General features: G+C 47.2%; 1 protein-coding gene across 1 annotated transcript; it reads left to right on the top strand.

Annotated features, from left to right (window-relative positions):
* The first annotated feature begins 164 nt into the window (after positions 1–164).
* Positions 165–21173, top strand: WNT10A (Wnt family member 10A). Its single transcript, XM_031958037.1, has 4 exons — positions 165–952; positions 2288–2550; positions 16082–16461; positions 19694–21173. Exons 1-4 carry the CDS (start codon positions 840–842, stop codon positions 20189–20191), a joined length of 1254 nt encoding a protein of 417 aa, XP_031813897.1. The 5' UTR covers positions 165–839; the 3' UTR covers positions 20192–21173.
* The last annotated feature ends 5280 nt before the right edge of the window (positions 21174–26453 follow it).

Genomic DNA, 26453 nt, shown 5'->3' with positions numbered 1-26453 from the left:
GTCTCTCTACACGTGCACGCTGTCCAACCTCCCCCCGAAGCCTGAAGCCGATTCTGTGGCCCTCGGACACCCGCACGCACCCACCCTTCTCCTCCCCCCTGCTCCGCCCCCCTCCCTCAATCCCGGTCGGTGACGTCACTAGGAGGTAGAGCCGGAGTACTAAATGCTGAGGGTGGAGGGGGAGAGGAGGGGTGGACGGAGTGGGGTGAGCTGTGTGGGGGAATGGGGTGGCGGGGGAAGGAGGAGGCTGAGGCGGTTGAGTTCCTCTGGGCCAGGACAGTCACTTATACACTGGGATTCGGGACAGAGGGACGGAGGGACAGACCGCTACGCCCCTTGGTGCTGAGAGCTCAGAACCCCTAGCAAGTCCAGCCTCGCGGCTTCCAGCCTCCAGCTCTTTGCCGGCTCCTTGCCCCTTGACTCCTCCACCCTAAACTGTGCCTGGCGGCTTCCTCCCCCCCTCCCCCTCCCCAGCGCACACCTCAGGCTTCGCCAGGAGCCTCTGGAAGGGGAGGGGGTAAGGGGGAAATCCCCTCGTCCACCCTTGCCAGGAGGTGCCCCGCGCGCCCGCCCCCCCGGAGGGCGGTGCCCCGGGGCGCTGCCCCATGGAGCGGGGAGGCGGGCGGCGTCTGCCCCTGGAGCCCTGACCCGAGCTGGAGCCAGAGCTCGAGCCCAAGCCGGAATCTCCAGAGGGTCAGAGCCACCGCCGGCCGCCCGGGCGCTAGCTCTGCTCGCCGGGTCTGCCTCCCCCGTCCCGGCGGACCATGCGCTGCCGCCCCCCGCCCGCGGAGCAGCGCGCCAGCCCTGCCGGGCTCTAAGCCCTTCACCCCGGCCCAGCCATGGGCAGCGCCCGCTCTCGCCCCCGGCTCCGGCCCCGACCCCGGGCCCGGTCTCGGCCGGCGCTCTGCGCGCTCCTGCTGCTCCTGCTCCTGTTGGCCGCAGCCGTGCCCAGGTGAGACCCCCGCCCCCTCTCTCTCTATTTCCCTGCCTCCCTCATGCCCCGCCTTCCGGGACACTAAAGATTCCCGAAGAGTTTTGAAGACCCCCGAGGCTCGGCTAGCGTTGCTCGAGAGTGAGTGGTGTGCCCAGGCCAGGGGACGATCTTCTTGGACCCCGACTGGGGTGGGGGCCTGAGGGGAGGAGCTGTCCTCCCTGGGGAGAGAGGAACATTCAGAGAGGACCCATCCGGTGATGCTCCAAAGCAGACAGACCCTTCACTGTCTATCAGTGTCCTTCAGTGTTGGGGGCAGCCGCCAAATTCAATCTCCTAATCGTGCCTAGTTAATGTCTTCCGATTAAGGGGACTCTCGGGAAAGGCACCCCGAAACAATCCCGCCCTCTCCATTGTGAAGATCTCCCCCATGGGTGGGATTAGGAGATGAGGGTGGGGGAAAAAGAGGCGGCCCCAGGTGGGGTCAGCAAGGGGGCACAGAAGGGAGTTCTCCCGTTTTGAGTGTGGCTTGGCTCCTTATGTTTCTGAAAATAGATGTCTCTGAAAGTTTTTCTGAAAATGTGTGAGTATTATATTATTCATGCCTTGGGAGAGTTTATTCTGTTTATGGTCTATAAATGTGTGTGTGTGATACTTATTTCAGATAATGAATTCAGAATCCAGTCAAGGTGCTGATATTAAGGATGTCAGTACCCCCCTCCCCCATGTAAATCTTCTTGTCTCTAGAAGTATGTGAGAGATAGTGTGTTATCTGTACTCTATAGGTGTGATTACTGTAAATTGTATGAATCAATGGGAGGTGATCTGTGTGAGTGTGAAAGTTGGGCTTGTATTTGTCTGCTGTATTTGAGAAAGTGGTTAGGAGAAGGAAGAAATTAGGGAGGAAATTCTGAAGGAGAGTTGTGGGGAATATTTGGGGTTCTGTTGAAGTCTTCATTCATTCTTTAATGCAGCTTACTATGTGAGTTAGCACTGGGCTTTCCTGGGAGAAAACCCATTTTGGAATAAGATATGCTCTCTATCCTTCCCTTAATTTGGAGAGATGGCACCAGGATAGATAACTATAAACAATATTTCATGAAAAGTGAGAACCCAAGTTTTATGTGAGATATGAGATGGAAGGTTCTTATCATTTGGGAAGTCAAAGTAGAAAGTGTGGGGGGGAAATGGAAGGAACTGAGGAGAGGTCTAGATTTGGTGTGTATGTGCATATGTTTATATGTATGAGATAAGTAAGTCTAAGAAACAGTCCGTGTCATTGCTCTCCTGACTTCCTAGCTCAATTCAAGGCCTACTTGATGATTCCTACTTTTCCCGTATCCCCCATACCTGCAGGTCAGAACCAAATGACATTCTGGGCCTTCGACTGCCACCAGAACCTGTGCTGAATGCCAACACGGTGTGCCTGACATTGCCAGGGCTGAGCCGACGCCAACTGGAAGTGTGCGTGCGCCACCCGGATGTGGCAGCCTCCGCCATCCAGGGCATTCAGATTGCCATACATGAATGCCAACACCAGTTTCGGGACCAGCGCTGGAACTGCTCCAGCCTGGAGACCCGAAACAAGATCCCTTATGAAAGTCCCATCTTCAGCAGAGGTAAATTCATCCTTCCTCTCCCTCAGCACCACATCAGCCTCTGGAACTTCCACACCCTCTCATACTCCACATACATTCTGCTTTCTAGCCCTTCCCTACTCTTGATTCCTACTGGGTCAGGCTTTCTGGTCCCTGGGTCCTTATATTCTCCTAGTTCTCTGTCTTTCAAAGCTTCTGACTCTTAGTGGTTCCTATTCCCCTCCTGTTTTTCTCAACTCAAATATTACTCGGATTCCAGACAGCTCTGATTTGGGAGGACAAAGGAACAAACTAAATTACATGGAAGGGACTGAATGTATAAAATGTCCAGAGTTTAGGGATCCAAGTATCCCGAATAACTATCCTAATTCTTTAGGGGAGATGAAGCCAACTTGGGTTACTTAAAATGGATGTAGTGAGGTAGGGCTCTGGAAATATGGTTGCTATTCCCTTGGCCAAAAAATCTCAGGCCTCTGTAGTTTATCTTTACCTTTTAAGATTAAGAAGGAAAAGGGGAGGGCTGTTTGCAAGGGGGGATGCAGAAGGTAAAAGGGGGCACCTGGAAACCTACTTTAGCTTTTAGCTAGAGCCAGGATAGAACCATAGAAGCCTGAATTTGGTGATAATCTCCCATTCATGACTTGGAGTTTGATAAGAGGTGGGATGAAGCATCTATTCATCTAGCATTTCTCCCACCTTAATGCACAAATCTCTTTGCTCTAAGTCGCCTATTCTTAAGAAATTCTCTGGATTCAGAAGGGTTGGGAGAGATGAGTCTTGACTGTACTCTTGCACATCAAATTCATAAATTTCTCAGCACTGAAAGATCTCTCTACTGAATGGCAAGATCCTCTTTGACAGTGGATAGAACTTCAATGGGGGAAGCTGGAAACAGAATTGAAATCTGGAGGGACCTGAGAGATCACCAGGTCAAATTCCCATTTGCCCAGAGTCACACAGGAAGTTTAGTCAGGATTCCCATCCAGCTTTCTGCTTCCAAGTTGACTGACTTCTCTGGAAGGGGATTTTCCTGGTTTTACTTTTCATACTTGCCTTTCCCAGACTGATGTGGTTTAAGACTTCATCGATTCCTTTCAAGTTCATGTTTTATTGGCCTGGTTAATTAAACTGGTCCCTCTTATCAGCGGAAGAGTGGACAGTATTATCGTGGAACAGCATACTGGTATATTCGGACAGATTAGGCCTTTTGCCAACCAAACTCGTTTTAAAAGCGGGTGCTCCCCAAAATTGGAGTGAAAAACTATCCCTTGGAGGTGTGGACTGGACTGGACAGAGGCGGGGAGGACAAACTCTAGGCTTCCACCTGGTTGTCAGAAGGACCCTGGACGTGGACGGCCAGCTTAATGAGCCAGTTCCTTCTTGCCATTCTCATACCCATTTTTCGACCCCTAGGATGGGGAGCAGCCCTAGCCACCCCCAAGCCCAGCCCCGGGCCCCGCCCGCCTCCCTCCTCCTGCCCCGCCTCCCTCCCCCGCCCGCCCGGGGCTGTGTTTCTGCCCGGCTGAGCCCAGCCCGACACGCGTGTGGCGGCATGTAGCCGCGATCTAATCCCCCCGGGGCCGATCCAGACGGCTCCCGCGCTCCAGACAAGCTGCTTTCAAAGGCTCCCCCCCCCCATTCCTTCCCCCCACCCGAACCCAACCCGCGTGGAGCAAAGCCCACAGGGCCAGTGAAGAGGAGGCTCACGGTGGCCCCTCAAATTCCCCCCCACCAACTACTCCCTGTCTGGGCCTCCCCTTCCCGCACGGCCCATTTTAGGGCCCAGCCTCCTCGCTGCCCCTCCGCCCCCACCTCTCTGACTCCCTCCTGCTTCCGCGCCCTTTGTGGCCTCTGCTCCCCTACACGAAGTGACAGGTTCTTCAGACTTTCATATCTCTGCGGCTTTCCGGCCTCAGCTCCTCTCTCTCCACTCACCTCACCAGGCCTTTCTTCCCCTCCCAGATTTTCTGGGTTGTCTTCTCCACCGGTCTCTGGCTCGGTATTTCGCCCCCTCCCCGCCCTTCCTCCTTGTGCCTCATTGCTAGTTTTCTTGTCTCTGTCTGTGGGCCGTCCCTCCTTCCCTTCTCCTTCTCCGTTTGGATCTTGTTTCTAGTCTTTCTGACTTCTTGCCTCCTCTATGTCTGATTGTCTGTCTCCTTTGACATATTCCTTCTCATCCTCAAATTCCAGGACCTTGTAGCTCTCTCTGCGGATTATATTGGTAGAGAAACTGGGGCAAGAAACCGATTTATCTCAGGCTGGCTGGGGCTCTCTAGCTCCACCTTTTCCAAATCCCCTGGCTCTTCTGTATGTCCCTTAATATCCACTCTGCTGAAGAGTCCAGGTCGCTCGTGTGTATGGGGGGAAAGGGAGGACAGAGAGGAAGCAGAATAGTGTCTGGAGCCTAGAAGAGGGGTGACTGTCTAGTCCTTTCTTAATCTAGTGAGGGCGGAGGAAGGGGGGGGGCACCCAGGCATCCTGCTTCACGTAGGCTTAGCCCAGATGGCCTCTTGAGAACTGGAGCTCAGGGGTCTGGGGGAAGTGGCTTTGAAGCTTGGGGGCGAGTCCAGAGCTGCGGAGTCGGAGGGGGTTGGCTTCTTGCCAGATGCTGCCGAGTTCACCTGCAGTTTAATGAGCAGGAGGCAAGCTGGGGTGGTGGTGGTGGGGAAGGTTAAGGGGGGGTGCTAAACGTGCTGAGGCTGGCCAGAGAGGGGGGCCGCACCCAGGATCGAGGAGGGGGTTGGATAACCAGCTGAGGAGCCAGCAGGAAACGGCTCCCTCAGGTGCCCTCAGCCCCCTGAACCAGTCCTACCCAAAAATATCTTGTCTCCTGCTCTCGATTTGAGATCCTTCTTGACTCTATCTTAGCTTAAGGGTACACTAGAAAAATTTTGGAAAAGCTGATTCTTGGGGTTCCAAGAAAACTAAGAGGTCCTTGTTCTTTGTTCCTCCTCCTTTTGCGTTCCTTTCCCTAGTTTAGGTCACAAGCTCCCCTGAAGACCCCTCTTGGTCTAGCCTAACTGAAGCCTTCCTTGATTTTTGGTGATCAAGCCTAGCAAGGGGTTGTCTCTGCTGCTTCTGAACAACTCATTTCCTGTGGGGAAGTTATCCATGGCCAGGTGTTTGGGAAGTTGAAACTTGAGGCTCAGAAAAATGAACCCAAAAGGTCATTTTTACTGTCTGTCTCCCTGGTCTGAATATGTTCTCTCTTTTCCTACTGTCATTGAATATCACATGAGCTCTTTGACTAAAGGTATGGGGTCAGCATCCTTAGGGAAATGGAATGGTCAGTAGCTGATTCTGGCTTTTCTGGCCCATAGCTTCTTCCCAAAATGCATTTAGATTCACAAGTTCCTTTTTTAATGTAAAATTTAAGGGCTATCAGCCACCCTCACCTCATTAAGAATTATTCTAAGACTTGAATTCCACTTGATAGGAGAATAGGAGAGATATTAATTTTGGTGCACAGATCACTTGGAGGAAGGCAATCTATATATGATAGGATACTGAAATGAGGGTTTAGGGTAGCCAGAGAGCAACTTGAGGTGGGGTGGGGGAGGAAGGGGAAGTTAATATCTAGAAGAACAAAGAAAAGGAGACCTGGAAGTCTTAGGAGTTTGACCATGACAGGAACTTAGATACCTAATTAAATTTTAATTTTTTAATTAAAGTTTTTTTTTCAAAACATATACATGAATAATTTTTAACATTCATCCTTGCAACCTTGTGTTCCAAATTTTTTCCCTCCCTTTTCCCTATCCCTTCCCCTAGACTACAAGTAATTCAATATATGTAAAGCTTAATTTTACGTATGAGAAAATAGAAGTAACTGTTTGTTCAAGGTTACCATTAAAACTCACCTCTCATCAGTTCTTTGGCATTCATGGTAACCTGTCCTAGGTTTTGGGCAAAACATGATGTGGGATGAGGAAGTGGGAATGGGGATGATTATTTAACTTGAAGATTTTTGTAGGTCAAGTCTTCTTAAACTTTTTCCACTCATGACCCCTATATATAACTGTTTCATAAGTATTCTCATGTGTTGTTCATACAGACACACAGGGGCATACATATATACCAACTGTTTGTACCAAGGATTGGGCATCTGATATATGAGTATATAAAATAGATATAAAACCCAAATCTTTAGCGATAGTAAATCATAATTTTTCAACCCCCCACATTCAGTTATAAGACTCTATATAGGGGATTGAACCAGTTTAAGAAGCTAAGCTATATAGGCTACCTGGAAGCTGAAGGTAGAACCAGGAGGAAATGAGAAATGAGAGAAAGCTATGAGGAGAGAGACATCAATCAGAATTAGGCTGTGGTCAGTGTCAACAGGAAGGAGCGGTGGAGGGAAGGTAGAAGATATGAAAATCAAAGGAGAAAAGATTATGAGAAAACAAACTCACAGCATCAGGAATCATAGGTCAGAACTATAACTATTCAGGAAGGCTTGTATTATAGCAGAAAGAATACTGTGGTTGGAATTCAAATTCCAAAAAGCTCTTATTTAATTTTTCAAATCATTTAAAGAAATGGGACCCAAATCTTCTCATCTATAAAATATAAATTTCATTTGTTCTACTTTCATAGCCTGGTGTGATGGTTAGAACATTGTATCCTTGATTATCCCTGATACAATGTTCTAACCATCATACTTAGCTATTCCTATCAGGGAGACAAGGGTTCGAGTGGTACCTCTGACACATCCTGGCTATGTGACTTGGCAGACAACTCTTTAAAACTATCAATTGCAGTCCCGCATTTGGGGTTCACTACACTAATGAAATCACAAGTTACCTGTGTCATTTACCTAACATGGGTTGTGGCCCTGGATAGAAGTGGAATAGGAGCGATTATTATTCCCCCTTTGAAAGCCCTTCCCTAGCAGTAAATACTTCCTGATAGCAATCCTTCCATTGTATATACATTAAAGTGTCCCAAACTATTATAGGGAGCCATTTACTATTAGATTTCCTGCTTAAGGCCGCATCATATATCTAGTTCACTCCATGTGTGAGGTCTTTCTTTGGCACAAGGATTACCCTCTCCCAAATCCTAATGCCTTTCAGGTTGGAGAAAATGGGGCAGAGGGAGGAGCTGTAAGGAAGAAGAGGCAGGAGAAGGTGAAAAAACTGACACGTTATTCCAAGAGGTTAGATTCTGAAGCTCATTGATCTCAGGACAGGAAAGACAGGGAGCTTAGGTTTCATAAAGCTCTTGATTCTTTTTTCTTGTAGCATCTATTCTTAGAATAGAACTCTGTTGGATCTCCCTGCTCTTAGGAAAGGCTGAAGGGACCTTCTTGGAAAGGGGGATTAAAGTACGGGGAGGATTATCCAGGACTTGAAGTAAGGACCAGTCCCAGGCATCCTGGTGTTGGGATGGCTATAGAGGATCATAGGTGGAAAGGGCAAAGGACTGAAAGACTATCTAGTCCAATCCCTTCATTTTACAGATCAGAGATGTAGAACTGGAAGGGATCTTGAAAGCCATCTAAACTCATCCTTTCTTTTTAAAGATGAGAAAAGTGAAGTTTAAGTGAAATACCCAATGTCATAACAAATATTAAGTGTCAGAGTAGGAATCTGAACTCGGGTCTTCTCCCTCCATGTTTAGCGCTCATTGCACGGTCCTCTCTGCCTCAGAGTGACAGAGGCAGCTAGGGGCCACCACAGTGTACAGAGGGCTGGATCTGGAAAATCTGAGTTCAGCCTTGACTTTAGACACTCATGACTAGCTCTTTGACCATGAACAACTCAGCTAACCTCTGTTTCCTCAACTGTAAAACAGAGATGACAATAATAATAAGTAACACACTTAGCTTTGAAGGGTTGTTGTTGTGAGGATCGGATGCTTAGGGGGCAGTGCCTGACGTACTATAGATGCTATACAAGTGCTTATTATGCTTATTCCCTTTTCTCAACAGAAAAGAACATTGCGGTGTCCCTTGCATTGTGTTCAGTTTTGTAAAATGCTTAGTCTAGAGCAAGTCATAGAGTAGGCGCTATAGAAATGTCAAGTATTATTAGACCTGTTAAGATATGCAAGAGAAGAATCAGATCTGAAGGCACCATTGACTCACATGGTCGCACACATTCATACATGCACACATATGTGCGTGCATCCACCTACATGAACAGTCTCTGCCTAAGTATCCCCACGTGTTGGACGTACAGACACACAGGGACGTACACACATGCCAAGTGTCCCTACCAAGGAATGGCCACCTGATATCTCCAGCTCCTTCTGACCTGGGTCTGGAGCAGTAAAGTGAGCTCAGGGTCTCTTTTTCCCTGACCCCCTCTCCCCAGCTGTTCATTCCCGGTCCCCTCATCTCTCCTTCCTGGCTTGTCTTCCTCCCCCCTTCCTCCTGGCTATTGGCTGGGGCTAGAAGCTGCAGCTGACTTTACTTAGACCCTGGCAGTCCCTGTCTCAGATCAAAGGCAGGACAGCTAATTGTGCGTCTTAACGAGCTCTCCCCCTCTCCCTCCAGGCAGCCCAGCTGGCCACCCTGCCCCACCCCTCTCCCCCACCAGCTGGCCTGCTGGCCCTCTGCCTGTATCTGCCCCAGACAGTCCGGGCCCAGGACTGGGGCCCAGGGACCGGAGCTAGGGCAGACTAGCCAGGCTACAACATCAGACTCTCCTGTGAGAGACCAGGAGCGGAGACCTCACACACTCATCCGCAGACAATGCTTCCCTCACACAAATTGACACCTGAATACAGTCTAAGTGAGACTAAGCACATCTCAAAATGATAGAGTGAGCAAGACAGAGTCCTCGGGACGGAGTTAAATCCCCGAGGCCAGAAGGGATGCGTTAGGGAGGAAGGATCTTGGCGAGGAAGTCTCCCCCTGCAGTTTGAGGCCTCTCTGGTCTCGGGGAAACTTCTTACTCCCTATCTTTCTTTTCCTCTCTCTGTCTCTTTTATCTCTGTTTATACCTCACAGTGTCTCATTCTTTATGACAGTCCCCATATTTCTTTCTCATTCTCAGGCTGCTTAGCTTACAGGGAGTGGGAGAGGGCAGTCTCCAGCCACCTACGGATGAAATTCCCCCCTCTCTGCTTTTATTCCACCGCCTCCCATATTTTTCAAGTTTCATCATGTCTCACCCTAAGGATCATATAAAACAAGGTTGAAAGTGATCTTCTCCCCTGTGTCATATTCCCAAGCCCCCTTCAACTAAGGCTGTTCCCTGTCTTCTGCCCTCCTTCTAAGAAGAACCTCTGTGACATCCAAAGGCACAGCCTGGGATTCCCAATTACCGGCTTTCCATACTCCTCGGTATTGTGTGAACTATCACTAAAGCGGAAACCTAGTCTATTTAATGACACTTAGCTTCAGAAGTCTCACTGAAAAATAGAAATGCAGCAAAAAGCATATGGAGGAAACTGAGTACTCCCACATCCCGGGGACACCTGAGTTCCCTCCCTATATGCTTTTGCCACTAAGTAGATGTTTGATTTTGGACAGACACTTTATCTCTCTGATCTTATTTCTCTCATCTGCAAAACGAGGGAGGGGTGGATGAGATTAGCTCTAAGGTTCCATCCAGATCTCAAAGTTTATGTTCTGTGATTCTCTGCCTGTCAAGCAGGCTTACAATGCCCGCCAGCATCCAGGAAGGTTCTTTGAGACTGACAGATGAAAGCATGGGAAAAATACTAGGTGTATTCCTCTGGGAGCTAGACTCCTCCAGCCCCAGCACCTTAGGGGCAGTTTCCCAAGTAGCCTCTGCATGAAGGCTCTCTGACAATCCTTTCCTCCCCACCCCTGTTGGTTGTTCTTGCCTTCTCATAAGAAAAGGAAAAAGGAACTGGGCTGAGTTTTTTTTAGTCTGAAGGGGGAAAAAAAGAGCAAGGAATAACTGAATAAAGGCTCCAAATATTTATTATTATACAGGATTTACTGTTCAGAGGAGACAGAGTTGCTCCGGAATGAAGGGAAATAAGTTAAATAGGTTAAAACTGCAGCAGGAAAGAATGAGGTCAGATATCAGGGACATCCCCAGTAAAGTATTAGGGGTCTAATAAGTAACAGAAGTACAATGTGGAATCATTTTGGGATTGTCTCCAGCTGTGAGGGGCCATCCTGTCTGGAGGTCAGGGGATGAATGGGGTGACCCTCCCATCATCCTAGGAGATAGTCTATAATTCTAGGGCTCAAATCCTGTGATGATCTGGGAGATTTGAACATAGGACAGGGTTAAAAAAATTATTCTAGGAAATAACAATAGAGATCAGATTATGACCAAAGTGGAGGTGTGGGTATGGTTAGGCCTGTGCCTTCTCTGACTTCCAGCTAACTTTGGTGTCTCTGTGGGAATCACTTTCTTGTTTCCACGATGTTATCTCAGAACTGTGAGAGAATGTAAGACAGGGAGCCTCATTTCGGTCCTAAGGGAATAGTCATAGTCTGTACTCAGTGAATGGAAAAATGAATGAACTGAAGTGTGTTTCTGTCAATTTTTGTGCTTTCACATTCCTCTTTTCACTAGCATCCTTCCAGTTTCCCCCAACTTTTGGGCTATTTCAGCTGACCCATTCTCCAGTACCTTCCCTCAAACATCTAGCCTACTTTATATATTGTTTTTTCCATTTTGAACTAACTTGATCCCAGTGGTTCTAGAAATATTGGTCAATTGGTGAAGCTTCAGAGCCTATAATGAACTCAATTTTTTTTAAACTTGGATTTGGGATTTGCTTCCCCCCTTTCCACTCTGCCTCTCTCCCTTCTAGGCTTCCAGATTTACCTGATCCCAAAGTATCAGATTGATGAGCAAGGAACAATCTCTCTCCACTCTCTTCCTAGAGCTGGATAAATCGAAGTAAAAAAAACTCAAGAGGTTTTCAGTGGGGACATCAATGCAGAAGAAATCCTACAAAAAGAATACCAAACAATTTCTACTCCTAAGGAATTAATAGTCTATTAAGGGAGGCAATATATAGACATACATTATATATATATATATATAAAATACAAAATAAAAAATTCAAGGTAGTTTGAAAAAACAGTGTATAAATACTTAGGAGTAGGATCACTTTTGGGGACTACAACCAGTTTCTCTTTAATGTGCCCTTTTCATGTTGCCAGTCTGAATGTAGGGTAGGGATTTAGGTAGTTACAGAAAATGAGGGGAATATTTTTCTCTGCAAGCTTAGTAATAAAAGCAAAGAGAACTTTGTAGTCCCTCTCTCTTTGCTCTCTTAAGACTGACCTTCAAAGAGATATTTTGGTGGGTGGGTGAAAAATTGACAAGAAGGATGTATAAAATTAATTAGGAAAGGGTCAGCCTTAGAAGTGGGGTCATGATAAATCATTCTGCAGGAAATTCAAGAAGGCCTCTCTGCTCAAAAATCTCTTTTTTTATAGATGCCTAAAATTCCACCATTAGTTATTTATTCTTTAGGTTAATCACTGCCTTCTCTTTGCTTCACTCATTTATTTTTTTCTTTAATTTAAAAATTATTGCTAGAATAACTAGTATTTATACATAACACTTTAAGATTTGCAAAGAATCTCACAAATATTATCTCATTTGATTCTCACAACAACCTTGGGAGGTAGTTGCTATTATTATCTGCATTTTAGAGATAAGGAAGGATAGGTAAACAGAGGTTAAGTAACTTATCCAGCATCACATGGCTAGTGTCTGAGACTGAATTTGAACTCAGATTTTCCTGATTCCAGATCTAGAGCTACCTGGTTATCCATTATAATAAAGAATTTTTTTTAAAAGAATTTTTAAAAATAAAAAAGTTCCAAACTAAAAAGCACATATCCTGAATCTTATGATGTATATAATATCCCACGTCTGCAGTACCCCAGACTTTCAAAGAAAGGATCACTCACACACTTTTAAATGTATTATCCTATTACCCTAGGTGGAGTTAGTCCTTTCTTAATCTTAAGATGCGGGACTTCTTCAGTTGTTCACCACCTATCGCAGAACCTACTATGAGCATTAGATTTTGGGGTATTGAAAAGAGAGAAAATGGAGGAAGAGGAGGCCTATATAGTATGTGGTGCCTTGCTAATATACCTATTGTGTGATATTATGTTTTATAGCTACCTGTACTTATGTCATATCTTCCCATTGCATGAAGATCCTTGGGGTCAGGGGGACATATTTAAAATTTATTCCTCCCTCAGTAACTATCAAGTATGGCTTGTATACAATAGTTGCTTAATATTTGTTGATGCAATGTAGAGGAACTAAAACTCTGCATCTACATAGACTGGTTCAGTCTTGGTGATTCCACCTTGATTTTCTCTTTGGCTTATGCCCCATTGAGGATTTCTCCTAGGGATACCCATAATAAAAAGTAAAGACCCCTTAATGCTCATACCAGCACTCAGGCTAAGGAAATGTTGGCTACAACATAAACTTTATTTCATTTGACACACACACATACACACACACACACAAGCCCACTGCTTACACCCATGCCTATAAACAGTCAAGACATCTCTCTTGCAGTTCGTGAGTAATTTTCATATTCCCCAAAGGGCTATATAGTTTTTTTGACTTGTAGTACTCTTCTGGGGTTGAACACTCCCCTCCCAAAGGGAGTTTCGAGACTTCAACAAGCTTCCCCCTCTGATGAGCTTTACCTCTCCCAGAGACCTACACAGCTGCTCCACCCTTTGCTTGAAGCTCCTCCACAAAAGGAAAGAATTTGGGGTCACTAAAGAGTTGAACTGCATAGTCTTCATAATTCAAATTGAAGGCAAGGGTTGGGTTTATTCCTTCACATTATGGAGCTCTTCCTTGTTGATCTTAAGCCCCAAATCCCATTCGGTCCAGGCACTCTAGTTGAAGAACACTGCTAGTATGGTTTCTCAGAATGTAGAGTTTCATGAAGTGGCCCTCTTTTCCCATGTTTTTCTCTATGGAAATAAGTTTATATCTGTCTAGCTTCTCTCTTCTCTTTTGCTTCTTACACTCCCTTAAAAATTATTAACTGTGAACTAACACAAATCTGTTTCTTCTTCCTTTCTCTTTTTCTCTCCCCATATTTTTCTTTTTTTTGGAGAGGAGAGAAAATCTTTTGAACAAATAAGCAAGATGTGTCTCTGCATTGGTAGTGTCCAAAAATATTTGTCCCATTCTGCATCTTGGTTCTATCGTTTCTCTTTCAGTATATTTCGTCATTCCTTCTGAAATCTTGGTTAGTCATTGTGCTAGGATGAGTTCTTATGTCTCTCAAAAATGTTTGTTTTTACTAATTGCTGTTATTATATAAATTGTTCTCTTATATATAAAAAGCCAGCGTTTTTATATAAAAAACAATATATAAATTGTTATATATAAATATAAATTTATTATACAAATAAAATATAAAAGTGAGGTTTGCTCACTTCACTCTGTGTTATTCATACAAATTTTCTCAGGTTTCTCTGAAAAACCCTCATTTATCATTTCTTATGGCACAATAGGATTCTATCACATTCATGTGCTATAGTTTGTTTAGCCATTTCAAAATACAGTTACTGGACACCCCCAGAGTTTCCAATTTTTTATCATCACAGAAAGAGTGGCTATAAATACTCCTGTATTAGAAAGTCCTTTTTCTTCTCCCCCCTTTTCTTGGGGGGAAAGTTCTTTGAGGAATACTTGCCACTCTTTCTTGGAGCCCAGATGTATGAATAGGTTGTGAATTAACTAATCACCCTGATGTGTTATTAATTGGTTAACTCAAGACAAGGTAAGGAATGGACAATTCACAAAGGAGCTTACCTTGTGATAGGAATTTCACACTTTGTTAAGGAGAGGACATTCTGAACAAAATCTCATCGGGGTGGGTATCATAGGAAGTCAAGGACAAAGTCACATCAAATCAGTTCAGTCTGGCTGGACTCCCTACATAGTATTTAAAATGTACAGACATGCAAACCTTCTTTGCTAACAAAAAATGAGCTAGATAAGGTGTAGAACATATAAACTTACCCCTAATTTTCTCTATGTGTTTTCCTTACTCTCTAATAAGCTGATCCTAGATCTGTGGGGGTAACCTCTCCAAATTCCAGTGCCACTAGAACCTCCCTTGATCCTCTGGATACTCAGATTCCTCCCAGCTCTCCAGCGATAGGAAATGAATAAAAACAAAAATAAAAATAATCTTGCCTTTCCTTACTTAATCCCACTGAGACTTGGTAGAATTTAAAGAAAGATCACAAAATGTTGCTAGGAAAAAAACACATCAAAAACAAAAAGAAGAGACAAAGTTCTATTGGTCAAGTTTACAATTCATAGAAAGCTATTCTTGTGTTTAACTTTCTCTGATCCTCCTTGTCTATTGTACCATGCAGTTTTCAATATGCACACTTCTGTCCTAGTACACCTGGACCATCTAGGTTTTGCTCATCCTGTGGTCTTTGTGGGCAGCCTGGTTGCTCTTAATGGTTATTCCCCCTTTTTCATCCATCAGGTCTTTTCTCTTGGTCACTTTCCAGGAATCCAGTCATTTTTGCTACTGGTTCCTTTGGATACACTGATCAGTAGGGAAAGGATTTTTGATAAGAAGGATAGATTCACAGCTGAAATCTAGACTTATCAAGCATGATCCCATATTTAGAGCATGTTAGTGACTTGACATTTATTTTATTGGTGAGGAAACTAATGGACAGGAGGTCAAGTAACTCACCTCATATCACAAGGGCAAAAAATGACAGTGGAAATTTGAACCTAAATTCTGACTTCAGAGCCAGAGAGCATTCCCTTGTACCACAATGCCTCTGATTTTCATGAAATCAAACAATTTTATGCATTTGCAAATGGTGATTGTTCATAAGCCTTATATCTTCCTTTGCAGGTTATGTTTTAGTGTTCTTTTAACCTTATTCTATCTCAGCTGTGTTAAAGGTAGAAAAGGTCTTTTGTTTTTTATCTGTGAGGAGAAGTCAAGGGAATAAGGATATCCTAGACCAGAGATCTTAATCTCTCTCTATATATAAATATGATGGACCCCTTTGCATAATAATGTTTAATGTCTACATTCATGATTGAAAGAAATGCTAAATTTCAGCTAAAAGTTGGGGAATTTTTTTTCCATTCAAGTTCATGGTTCACCTGAAATCTAACTATGGTTCCCATGGGAATCTGTGGATCACAGATTAAATACCTCTATCTTAGAGGGAGGCCAGAAGAGAAGGATGGCAGTTAAAACAGAAGGACGACCACCTGAAGGGTATGGTTGTTTGGAGAATAAAGGCATTCTTAACTTGGGATGGGGTCTGGGGATAGATTTCAGAAGATTATGGATTTGTTTTTAAAACATTTTGATAACTATATGTCAATATAATGTTTTTTTGTAATCTTAAATATTTTATTTTACTTATAATCCTGAGAAGCGATTCATAGGCTTTGCCAGATTGCCAAAATGATCCGTACCACAAAAAAGATAAAGAATCTTTGAATTCATTCTGAGGATGATGGAGAACATTTCTTTGCAGTGATGAAAACCAACTTCTTTTTCCCCATTTTACCAAGACCCTGACTGGGTGGTGATGACAGTGCCCTTCTTCCCATTCTGTATGCAGGCTTCAGAGAGAGTGCCTTTGCCTATGCCATTGCAGCAGCTGGTGTGGTCCATGCCGTGTCCAATGCCTGTGCCCTGGGGAAGCTGAGGGCCTGTGGCTGCGATGAGGCTCGTCGGGGGGATGAGGAGGCCTTCAGGCAGAAGCTGCACCAACTCCAGCTGGATGCTTTACAGAGGGGCAAGGGCATGAGCCATGGGGTCCCGGAGCATCCGGCTTTACCCCCTGCTGCCTCTGGACTTCAGGATGCCTGGGAATGGGGGGGCTGCAGCCCAGATGTCAGCTTTGGAGAGAGATTTTCCAGGGACTTCTTGGATTCCAGGGAACCACACAGGGATATTCATGCCAGAATGCGGCTCCATAATAACCGCGTTGGGAGGCAGGTGAGAAGCCCGGCTCCAAAATCCTGGAGCTCATCCTAGATAAATTCTTATTGCTCCTTGGAACCCTATCTCATTCCCTCAAGCCTTACTATACTCCTAGACTGGCTCTCCCCTTCTTCCTGCTCTCTTCTTCCTGCTGTTCCCTTTTTCTCTGTTATCTTGATTCCCCTACCTAGTACGTGGGAAAGCTTCCAACACTGGCCTGGAAGTCAGGAGATTTGATTTTTATCCCTTCTTTGTCAATGTGTGATAAGGGCCAAATCAATTTGTCTCTCTTCTATTTTCTTGTCTGTAAAATGAGGAGCTTAGATTAGATGATCTCTGATATCTCCCACTCCGCTTCCCAAAACACACAATATGGTTTTTACTGCATTCCTCTTTAAGGATGTAAGACTCCTACCATCCTTGAGCAGGTTTAGTGGTTCCCATAATGCTAGTCCAATAGATCAAGTTACCAGGGTCAGAAAGTCCTTTGAGGATCATGGAATTTTGGTTGCCGAGTTTGTACAAACTCCCTTACTTTATGGAGTCCTACAGAAGTGTAGTTAGAGACTTGTGTGCCGAAGGGTAAAGTCAGTGTTCAAAGCCAGATCTTTGTTCTCCTGGACTCCACCTTGATCCAATGCTCACAGGGTTGTGTTTAGTTCTGGCCACCACATAATTAAGGTAGATTTTGAGAAGCTAAAGTATATTGAGAAGAGGAAAATTGAGACTGTGAAGGGCCTTGAGATCATGCCATATAAATCTCTGCTTAATGAACTGGGGGTAATTATCCTGGAAAGAGAAGGCTTGGGAGGAAGTTGTGATATCTGGCTGCAAGTACCCCAAGGGTTAAAACATGGGAGTTGGATTAGACTTGTTCTGCTTAGCTCCAAAGTATAAACAGAATTAGAAGCATAGGAGGATGTGACAAGGAGACAAATTCAGTGCTGATAAAGGAAAGAAAAAAAATTTAACGAATGGAGCTATTGCAGAATGGAGTGGACTATCTTAAGAAGGACCGGCGTAGCCTTCCCTGGTAAAAGCTGAGTGACATGGGTTGGTGTTTGGATGATTCTTGGATTAAATTGGATGAGATTGTCTCTGAAGGACTGTAAAGACTCAGAGACTTTCTGTCTTTTGTTCCAAAGCCAGTTTACTTTCCATTATGTACCATTGCTCTATTTCATCCTTTTCTCCTCAAGGTACAAGGTATACTGCAGGCCACCAGACATCACTGACTTTTGGGGAAGTCCAAATTCATTTTCCAATTCAGTCTCTTCTCCCCACAATCTCCTTTTTTCCTCCCCTCCTTCTCACCATTGTGGCGACCCCTGACCCCTCCATTTCCCTGATTTCCTCTCATCTAGTTGTCTTCCCTTGTCCTGTTTAGTGTCACTTCCATTCGAGTCAGATCATTGGAAGCTCCTTTCCAGACATTGAGAGAGTTAACTGAGGCACAGTGGGAAGCGGGGGGGGGGGGGTTGCACCCGAAGTTTCAAACTCCTCCCAGCCCTACTCCACCCAGGCAGATCTTCCTCCTAGCTTTAGCACCTTTGCCCTCCCATCCCCCAAACCAATGGCTTCAACTTCTTGTTAAACTGGTTAATTAATAGCTGCTGCTGGTGGGAAGCAGTTTTGGAATTGCTGGACTTGGGAGGCATCAAAGCTGTTCTAATGTGGCCTCAAAACAGGGAATTCCTGGGCATAGCCCAGCCCTAGAACCCTAATGCTGCCTGCTTCAGCTACAAACATTTCAAGAGGTCCACTAGGGTTAACACCTTCCTAACCCTGGGGATATGAGGTTCACCTTAGATACAGCAAAGGTGGACGACCCAGACGGGAGGGTTGGACTTTGTCCTCATACCCTTGCCATCGTTCATGGCTATTCTGATCTGGGATAATATTCCAGAGTGGGATGCAAAGTATGCTGTGATTCTACTAAGTGGTCTAAGATGCTGAAGCTAACTGCAGGGCTGTCTGGGAGGCTATTTGAATTTAGAGATAGAAGGAACATCTTCTCTAAAGCCTCCATCTTACATTCTGAGATGTTGAGTGACTCAGAATTTCACAGGTAGTCAGTAGCAGAGATGGGAACCAGAACTCAAGGGCTATGATTGCACAGCTGGTGGTTATTTTTGGTTTATCCCATTGTTTGTCTTATTCTCCCAGTTTCAGTTGGAGTTGAGACGAATTGGTGCCCTCACCTCCTATCTTACTTCACTTTCCATTTTGGAATGAGTTGGGGAGTGGAGTAGGAACTAGGCTGTTCAGATTCATTTCCCTTCTGTATCCTTGGTTTTTGAGTTGGAGGAAATTTTTTTTTTTCTGGTGGTGGTTCATTCAAACATCACTTTAGAAAGGGGTAAACTGAGGATGAGAGTGTGGCAGATGTCACTGGAGGTTTAATAAAGTCAAATTCACCTGGCCATTCCAAGAGGAGGAAATATCTTTTGTTCCTCCTCATGGTATCCCCCAAATGGACTCTAAGGCCTCAAGAAAGCAGTGGGACTTTCTGTATCTCACCACAGCCTTCATTCACATCCTGGAGCTAGGCCAGGCCATCAGATCTACGGGCTGGGACATGGCGGGGCCCACACCCCCAACTTCTCCAGTTCTTGCCCCCCACCTAGGAAAGGAAGGCTTGGGGATTTCCCTGGGGATTGGGGATCCCCCCTCAGGAAGTAAAAGCAGGCTGAAGTGTGGGGGAAAGACCCCCCCAGCCCCAACGGTCCCTTGCAGCTGCTGTTGAGGGGGGAGCAGTGGTGGGAAGGGGAGGAGAGCAGGGGCTCCTCATTCCATTAGAGATAGTGGGGAACTGGAGGGGGCAGGAAGCCGGGGATTCCCCTGGGTTCTGGTCTTGTGGGAACAGAATTAGGGATCAGCAGACTACAGGACTAGAGGGTTTGGAAAAGGCAAAGTATGTGTGTATATAGTGAAGAGAAAAGGGCCTCAAGAATGAGCCTGAGTCCCACGGTGGGTAATACCATCCTCTTCTGTTTCTGATGATTTGGGAGACATCAAAGCTTGTTTCCTGTATGGGTGTGGTCCACAGACCCTGGATGCTCAGGATGCTCCTACCCTTTTCAGGGGATTCAAAGAGGACTTCCTGTTGAGGGCTGGGGGATGGAGCGGAGCTGGATCAGGCTGATGCAAAGGAGTAGGGGTACTTGCTTCAGGAGGCTGTTGGGAGGCAGAGGAGGGTCTAGTACCCAAGTCATCCACTCCTGTCTCCTTCCCCTCCTTTCCCTAGGCAGTCATGGAGAATATGCGCCGGAAGTGTAAATGCCACGGCACATCGGGCAGCTGTCAGCTGAAGACTTGCTGGCAGGTGACCCCCGAGTTCCGAGCGGTGGGCTCCCTCCTCCGAGCCCGCTTCCAGCGTGCCACTCTGATCCGGCCCCACAACCGCAACGGCGGCCAACTGGAGCTGGGCGCAGCTGGGGGACCCCTCCCCTCCCCGGGGTCGCCCCCCGCCCGCCGGCGAGCCAGTCCCACAGACCTGGTCTACTTCGAAAAGTCCCCGGATTTCTGCGAGCGGGAGCCCCGGCTGGACTCGGCGGGCACGGCCGGGAGGCTGTGCAACAAAAGCAGCACGGGGCCGGACAGCTGCGGGAGCCTGTGCTGCGGGAGAGGGCACAACATCCTGCGGCAGACGCGCAGCGAGCGGTGCCACTGTCGCTTCCACTGGTGCTGCTTTGTGGTCTGCGAAGAGTGCCGAATCACCGAGTGGGTCAGTGTCTGCAAGTGACCTCCACGGCCGGGCTCCGGGGGCATCTGGCAGACTCGGAGGGGCGATGGAGACACTTGGGGGCCCCGCCACAATCCTCTGTGCAGTCTTAGCCGAGTCACTTACTTCCTCGTGCTTCAGTTTCCCAAAAAGAAGAGCCTGGGCTACAGCGCGATCTCTAAAGTGTCTTCCAGCCTGTGCTTTTGGGGACTCCTCTTGGAAGACAGCGGCAGCTGTTCCCACACCCCCACACCCCCGCCTTGTCACCTGGACTCTTACCCTCTGCCAGTCTGATAAAGGGCTCCGAAAAAAGGGACTCGGGAGCTGTGTGAGATATGTGCAGAAATCAATCAGTTCTCCCTACTCTCTTTCCCTCAAAAAATCCCCTCCCTAGAAAACACTGATTCTGTTGAGTGGAATGAAGAGGTTTATTAAAGAAAAGACATAGAGACAATTGGGCAACAGAGATTCTATGAAGCGGGCAGCACTTCCTTCCTTGCCTCCTCTCCCTTCTCCTGGTATTGTTATCTTAGGGCTCCAGTCTGGGAACCTGACTACTTGAGTTCATACACCAATTTCAGCCCCAGGAATTGCACTCGGGCCTCAGTTCCCTTCTCTATACCCCCAAGGCAGAAATTATTTGTATGTGTTTGGTTGGGGTGGGGGGAGGTACCCAATAGCCTAACAGAGCAGTCAGGAGGCACCCATGTGAGGAATGGCCCCAAGAAGGCGGGTCGTTGGTAATCCCTGGGCACGGCTTGGCATAGCCAAGCCCAGAGCCCCAGGGAGCAGGTGGGGCCAAGAGGTGGGGCCAAGGGGAGGGCTAGGGAGACTCACTGTCTGGAATGTTACTGTCTAGATTCTCCACTCCCAGGACTAGAACTGAGTATGGTAGAGATCGCAGAGCCAGGGAGGAGACTGAAGTGCTCAGCAAAGGCCCCCAGTTCTCTATTATTTCTCTTATTCTTCCCCAGGTTTTCCTTATTCAGCCAGCTCATCTCAGTACTTCCCTCTCCATAACCTTGTACATGCATGTTTGTGTGTATGTACAGATGTTTATACCCATCCATCCACATATATGCCTAGATAATTGAGCAAAAAGTTTTCTTCTCCTTAACCTTCCCCCCCATTACTTTCTCCCAGTCTTAAAGGGAGCTAAATTATGATTATCTGATCCCAGGAGTAAACTAACACCTGGATAAGGTAGAAAAAAACAGAGGAAGAAACTATTGATTGATAGGGCCAGAATCCAGGAGTCTTAGCCAATTCCACTTTAAATCCCAGGTTATCCACAGTGGCAACCCTATTGCTAGTTTCATTTTATCTTCTCCACCCTCAAAATCTGGGACAAAAAGTGGGGTCCTCTAGATCCACCTCCAAAGATTAATCTCCAATTCGGATGGGGTGATCCATGTCCTCACATTGACTTAGGCCACCTCCTTTGGGTGAAAATGAAAGCAGAGTTTGGATGACTTTTGTTCATTTTGACTATGTCCGAACTCTGCTAACCCTTTCAAACCCAACCTTGCCCAGCCAGCTAAGAGAGGAGCCCTCATTGGACTACTCAGAAGCCCACACATTTTTCTCAGTCCTAAATTTTTGCAGCTTTTAAGGAGTAGATTCACTTAGCATATCTAGACTTCATTAATACTTAATTTTCCAGATCTGCTGGATAAGACTTAAAAAGGACAAATCTCCAAAATTTCATCCTCCAGGAGAAAGTCCAGGAAGACAGAAAACTGTGGGGCCCCTGGGAAGAGAGGTGGAAAGGGGGAGGTGGGTGGGGAGGGGGGTAGGAGCAGTCAGACACACCTGGTTCATTCCATTCCTCTTGCTCATTTAGGAGGAAGCTATGGGGCTGGGCTCCCCCCCCCCCCCCACTCCCAATCCCTCCTCTGCCTCATTGGTTTAAGAGGTGGGGGAAGAGAAGATATGGGAAGGATAGAGTGAGGATTAGGTAGGCTATTACCATTTTAGCAGGATTTTACATTATTATACTCCAGAGCTGTCCATTACCTCTGTGCCTCACTCCATCTCCTCGATGGGCCAAGCCCTGACCCCAGACTCAAAGAGGACATTGAGCTAGTACAGAGCAGCTGGAATAAGGAAAAGTCAAGGCAGAGATTCACAGGAGAGTGGAGACAGATATAGTTAGAGATATAATATGGGAAAGTACCAGTATTATTATGCTGAGCATGATACAATAGGTCACAGTGGGCTACAAAGCTATTGGTTCAACTATCTTGAAGTAAATTAGGAATCCTTACTTGAAAAAATGAGGGGGAGAGAGGAAGTTTTCCAGTGATGGGGTTAGGGAAGTAAGTGATGTGTCTCACCCATCCTCAATCTGAATTCAGGTACTGGCCAGGGTCCTGAGGCCTGGGCTAAATCCCACAATGGAAAAAGTGATATGGAAAAGGTAGAAAGCAACTAGAAGGGTCTCATGGTGATGGCGAGGGGCAAGACTAGGAGAAGTTAGGCTTATGTAGCCTAAAGAAGGAAGGCTAATGAGAGACTGAATGAACAGGGTCTGAAGGTTATTAGAAAAGTGATCCAGGAGAGGAGAGAGAAGAGACTAGGTGCCAGCACAAATTTATGAATTAAGTGGTGGGGATAGGGGGAATAAAAGGAAATTAATCTGGTGAAGTGGTAGACTGTTGCTCAGGATCTGTTAGCTTCCTGTGTTTCCATACCCCTCATCTGACTGAGAAGCTATGCTCATCCTCCCAGGCAGCAAGGAATGCACAGGAAGATCTTTGAAAGTCCAGTCAGATCATGGAATGAACTGGAGAATAGAAGAAAATGAGAGGGCAAGTTAAGAAGCGGCAGATGAGGCAGTGTGGCTTAGTGGTGGAATCTTGGATTGACTGAAGATCTCTTTGACTTTAGGAAAAACATTTAACCTCTCTGACCCTCAGTTTGCTCATCAGTAAATTGAGGAGGTTGATTGGATTAGATGATGTCTAATGTCCTTCCTAGCTCTAAATATGATGAGATACACATCAAACTGAAGCTAAAGTGGAGGCATGGAATTGGAATTAAAAAAAAAAAAAAAAAAAAAAGAGGGATAAGGCTCTGGGACAGAGAACCTGGAATGGAAAAGAAAAAAGCTTCCCACACCACTCTTAGACCTGGGAGGAGAAGATGAAGTAGAGCCAGGAGCAGAAGGGCAGAGGTCAGAGAAATATCTTGAATGAAGTTTAGGGAAGGAGTCAGGAGAAGAGAGAGTCAGTAGGATGCCAGGGCTGGAGAAGGGAGGCAACTGCCATTAAGGAGAAGGAGGAGTCACCACCCCCCTTTCTTTGTCCCCCCCAACTTAATCACCCCACAGCTGAGCCCCCAAGGGGGGCCAGAGCCTTTCATGTCTGGAGCTGGTCCAGGATACCCCCCTCCCCCGCCCCCAGCCTCCCCAGCTCTGTCCCCCCCTCACCCCTTTTCTCATGTGGTTGCCGGCAGCTGCCTGCGGTCGCCCCAGCCCCTGAGCTCTGGGCACAGGGATTTTCCAACAGGGGAAAAAATGACTTAATGAGAGTGGGAGCTGGGGGCGGGAGGGACAGGTCCCTGTAATCACAGCCTCGCTGCAGGGCTTGCAACACCCCCTCCCCCATATACACACCTCCCGGGGGCCCCTCCCTGGGCACCCCCTAGCTCTCTCCAGGCAGGAAAAGGGGAGGGGGGGGGTCTGGTTTTTGATGTGACTCTTCCTCTTCCTCAGGTGGGGAACAAGGGGGTCCTTCCCTTTCCATCATGAGCAATGATATCCTATCAAAGGACAGGACTCCCGAATTTAATTTTTGATGCCATTTCAGTCCCTATCCAGAGTGACCTAGAAATCTTCTGACTACCCCCCCCCCCAACCAACTGGACTTGAAGGGAGGGGGTATCCCTCCAGATGCTTCGGTGCTCGGGTCAGGAAGTGGAGACTCCATCCTGGAACCTGGGGATCTCCTAGGCGGTTGCGCACATCAGCGACACCCCAGTTGCTGTGGTAACAAGGGCAGCCGACAAGCTTCCCCGGGGCAGGGAGGCTCCTGCCACCCCCCCACCCCCCAATCTTCCCCTCCCACCCCAGCCTCCGCTGCGGTGAGCGGGGGTGGGGGTGTGCCGTTGCCATGACAAGGGCTGAGCCAGGAGGGCACATTCTTCCCCAGGGTGGGGGCGGCCCCGGGGACACTGGGGGGGGGGGCGAGGCGAGGGAGAGGGACCGAGGGTGGAGTCCAGAGCAGAAATCCAAAAGAGAGGTGCCCCCAGGACAGTCTCCTCCCTTCCCCCCAACTAGCCAGCTGTTTCGGGGATCCAGCTTTGAAGAAATGCTCCATCAATCCCCCAAGAGTAGGAGACCTTCTCCTAAGCTCTGGAGTAAAGCATTCTCTCCCTCTCCCTCAATCCCCACCCCCAGCCTTTGAGCCTCTGCTTCCCTTGCCACCTCCTCCCCCTCCTTCCGGTTTTCCCCATATGCTTCATTATGTGTCCTCCTTTCTGTCCCACTGTCCCCTGAGGAGGTGACCTCCTGACCACTGCACGCGACGGGTCAGGCCGCTCCAGCCACGGCCTGCGTGGAGGCAAGCGCACCCACCTCTGGCCTCCCCCCATTTCGAACTCCTCCCCATCCCCACCCCAGCCAAGCAGAGCCACAGCTGAGACTGCGGCCCTGCAGCCCTACAATTAACCTCCCTCCGTTCTCCCCCCCCCCCCCCCCACCCCTCATCCTCTCTTTCAGTCGCCCTCCGCAGGGCCGGTAGGCACCGCCAATTACAGCCACGCAGCAGCTGATTACCCGAGGAGCCGGGGGCAAGGGCGGGGACAGAGTCTGGGAGGGGCTCGGAAGACCTGGGAGGAGGGGGGAAGCGGGTGGGAGGGGGCAAGTCATAGGGAGGGGGTGTCCTAGGGTCGTTCCGTTTCCCCGTAGCTCCCTACTCCCCTCCGCCGCTGCCCCGCCCTTGCCATTGTCCCCCCTGTCCGGAATCTGAGTTTCAGTCTCGACATCACCCTCTCCCCCGGCCCCAGTAAAGCTTTGCTCTGATTCCAGCCTATCCAGAAGCTCCCCTACATGGCTCAAGGTTCAAGGTGACAGCTCGGAGACACGTTGCCTCCTGTGGCTCCTCAATTTCCCTCCTACCTTTGATCTTGGGGGGAATGGGGAGAGGGATTGGGGGAGGAAGAGGTTAACATTTGCTTATGACAACGGGAAGGATAGAGGGCAGAGGAAAGAAGAGAAACCTTATTACTGAACTAGGGGACAGAAAGTCCCCTTTTAGGTCGGTCCACAAACGATTATTTCTGTCCCTACTCGCCTCTTCTGCAGAATTAGGGACTTCATTCCATACCCACCTCCTCTCACTTTGTTCCCCTTCTTCCCTCAGCCCAATCTGGATTTTTAAAAACAGGGGATAGTCTGGAGTTCCTGGAGATGTCCTGAATAAGAAAGGCTTGGGGTGGTGGAAGAAAATGGGGGTGCCTTAGCATCTCCCTCTATATCCCTATTTCTCCATCATTCTCCGCCCCCTTCATCCCCCCTCCCCCTCCCCAATGCAGTGCCCCAGGAACTCTGGTCCTCTTTCCCATCTCCCGCAGTCCAGCTGTCCACATCTGGCCGGCAGCTGGGAGCCGCCCACTTCCTACTTTTGGGGAGAACATGCCCTCTGCTGGAGGCCCTGAGAGAGGAGGGACTGGACCAGGAATAGAATTGTCTCATCTCTAGCCATCCTTCCTTTCCACATACTCCTCCCTCCCTAGTTTCTCTCACTCATTATCTCTCCTGAAATCTAAATGCTTCTCTGATCTCTACTTGCATTTATCCCCCAAGAGTATTTTTCTGTCTGATTTTCCCCCCAAATAGGATACCGTTGTCTATCCTTAATCTTTCTCAATGCTATCACGCTGATCTTATATTCCATCTCTTTTTTTCTCATTCATACCTTTTTTCATTTGCTTTTTATTTTCCTCCTCCCCCAATATCTTCTGTTCTCTTCACTTCAGTCTGAGAACCATTCTCCTATCTCCAGTCAGTTTGCTGGGGCCATTTCTCCTTTAAAAAATGGTATAGAGATAGATAGGCCAGTTTAAAAAAAAAAAAAAGATACAGATAATCTAGTAAAAAACCCCAACAAAACAAAAAAAATTATTAAAGCAAGTCAGGACATTCTCTTTTGTCATATTGTTTGGAAAAGTTACCCGTAGAATGGAGAGGTTAATTGAGAAACAATTTTGTTGAAACTTATACTACTTCTGTTCTCACCAAGACTAACTTTTGTTATATTTATTATATTTGTCTCTGTTATGC

Source organism: Sarcophilus harrisii, chromosome 3 (assembly GCF_902635505.1).
Source record: "Sarcophilus harrisii chromosome 3, mSarHar1.11, whole genome shotgun sequence".
In the NCBI taxonomy this organism is placed as follows: domain Eukaryota; kingdom Metazoa; phylum Chordata; class Mammalia; order Dasyuromorphia; family Dasyuridae; genus Sarcophilus; species Sarcophilus harrisii.
This window is presented reverse-complemented; position numbering and strand designations above follow the sequence as displayed.

Coding starts and splice junctions, on each gene's coding strand:
- WNT10A (XM_031958037.1), top strand. CDS start 840: ATGGGCAGCGCCCGCTCTCGCCCCCGGCTCCGGCCCCGACCCCGGGCC. Junction 953..2,287: donor TTGGCCGCAGCCGTGCCCAG/GTGAGACCCCCG, acceptor CCATACCTGCAG/GTCAGAACCAAATGACATTC. Junction 2,551..16,081: donor AAGTCCCATCTTCAGCAGAG/GTAAATTCATCC, acceptor TTCTGTATGCAG/GCTTCAGAGAGAGTGCCTTT.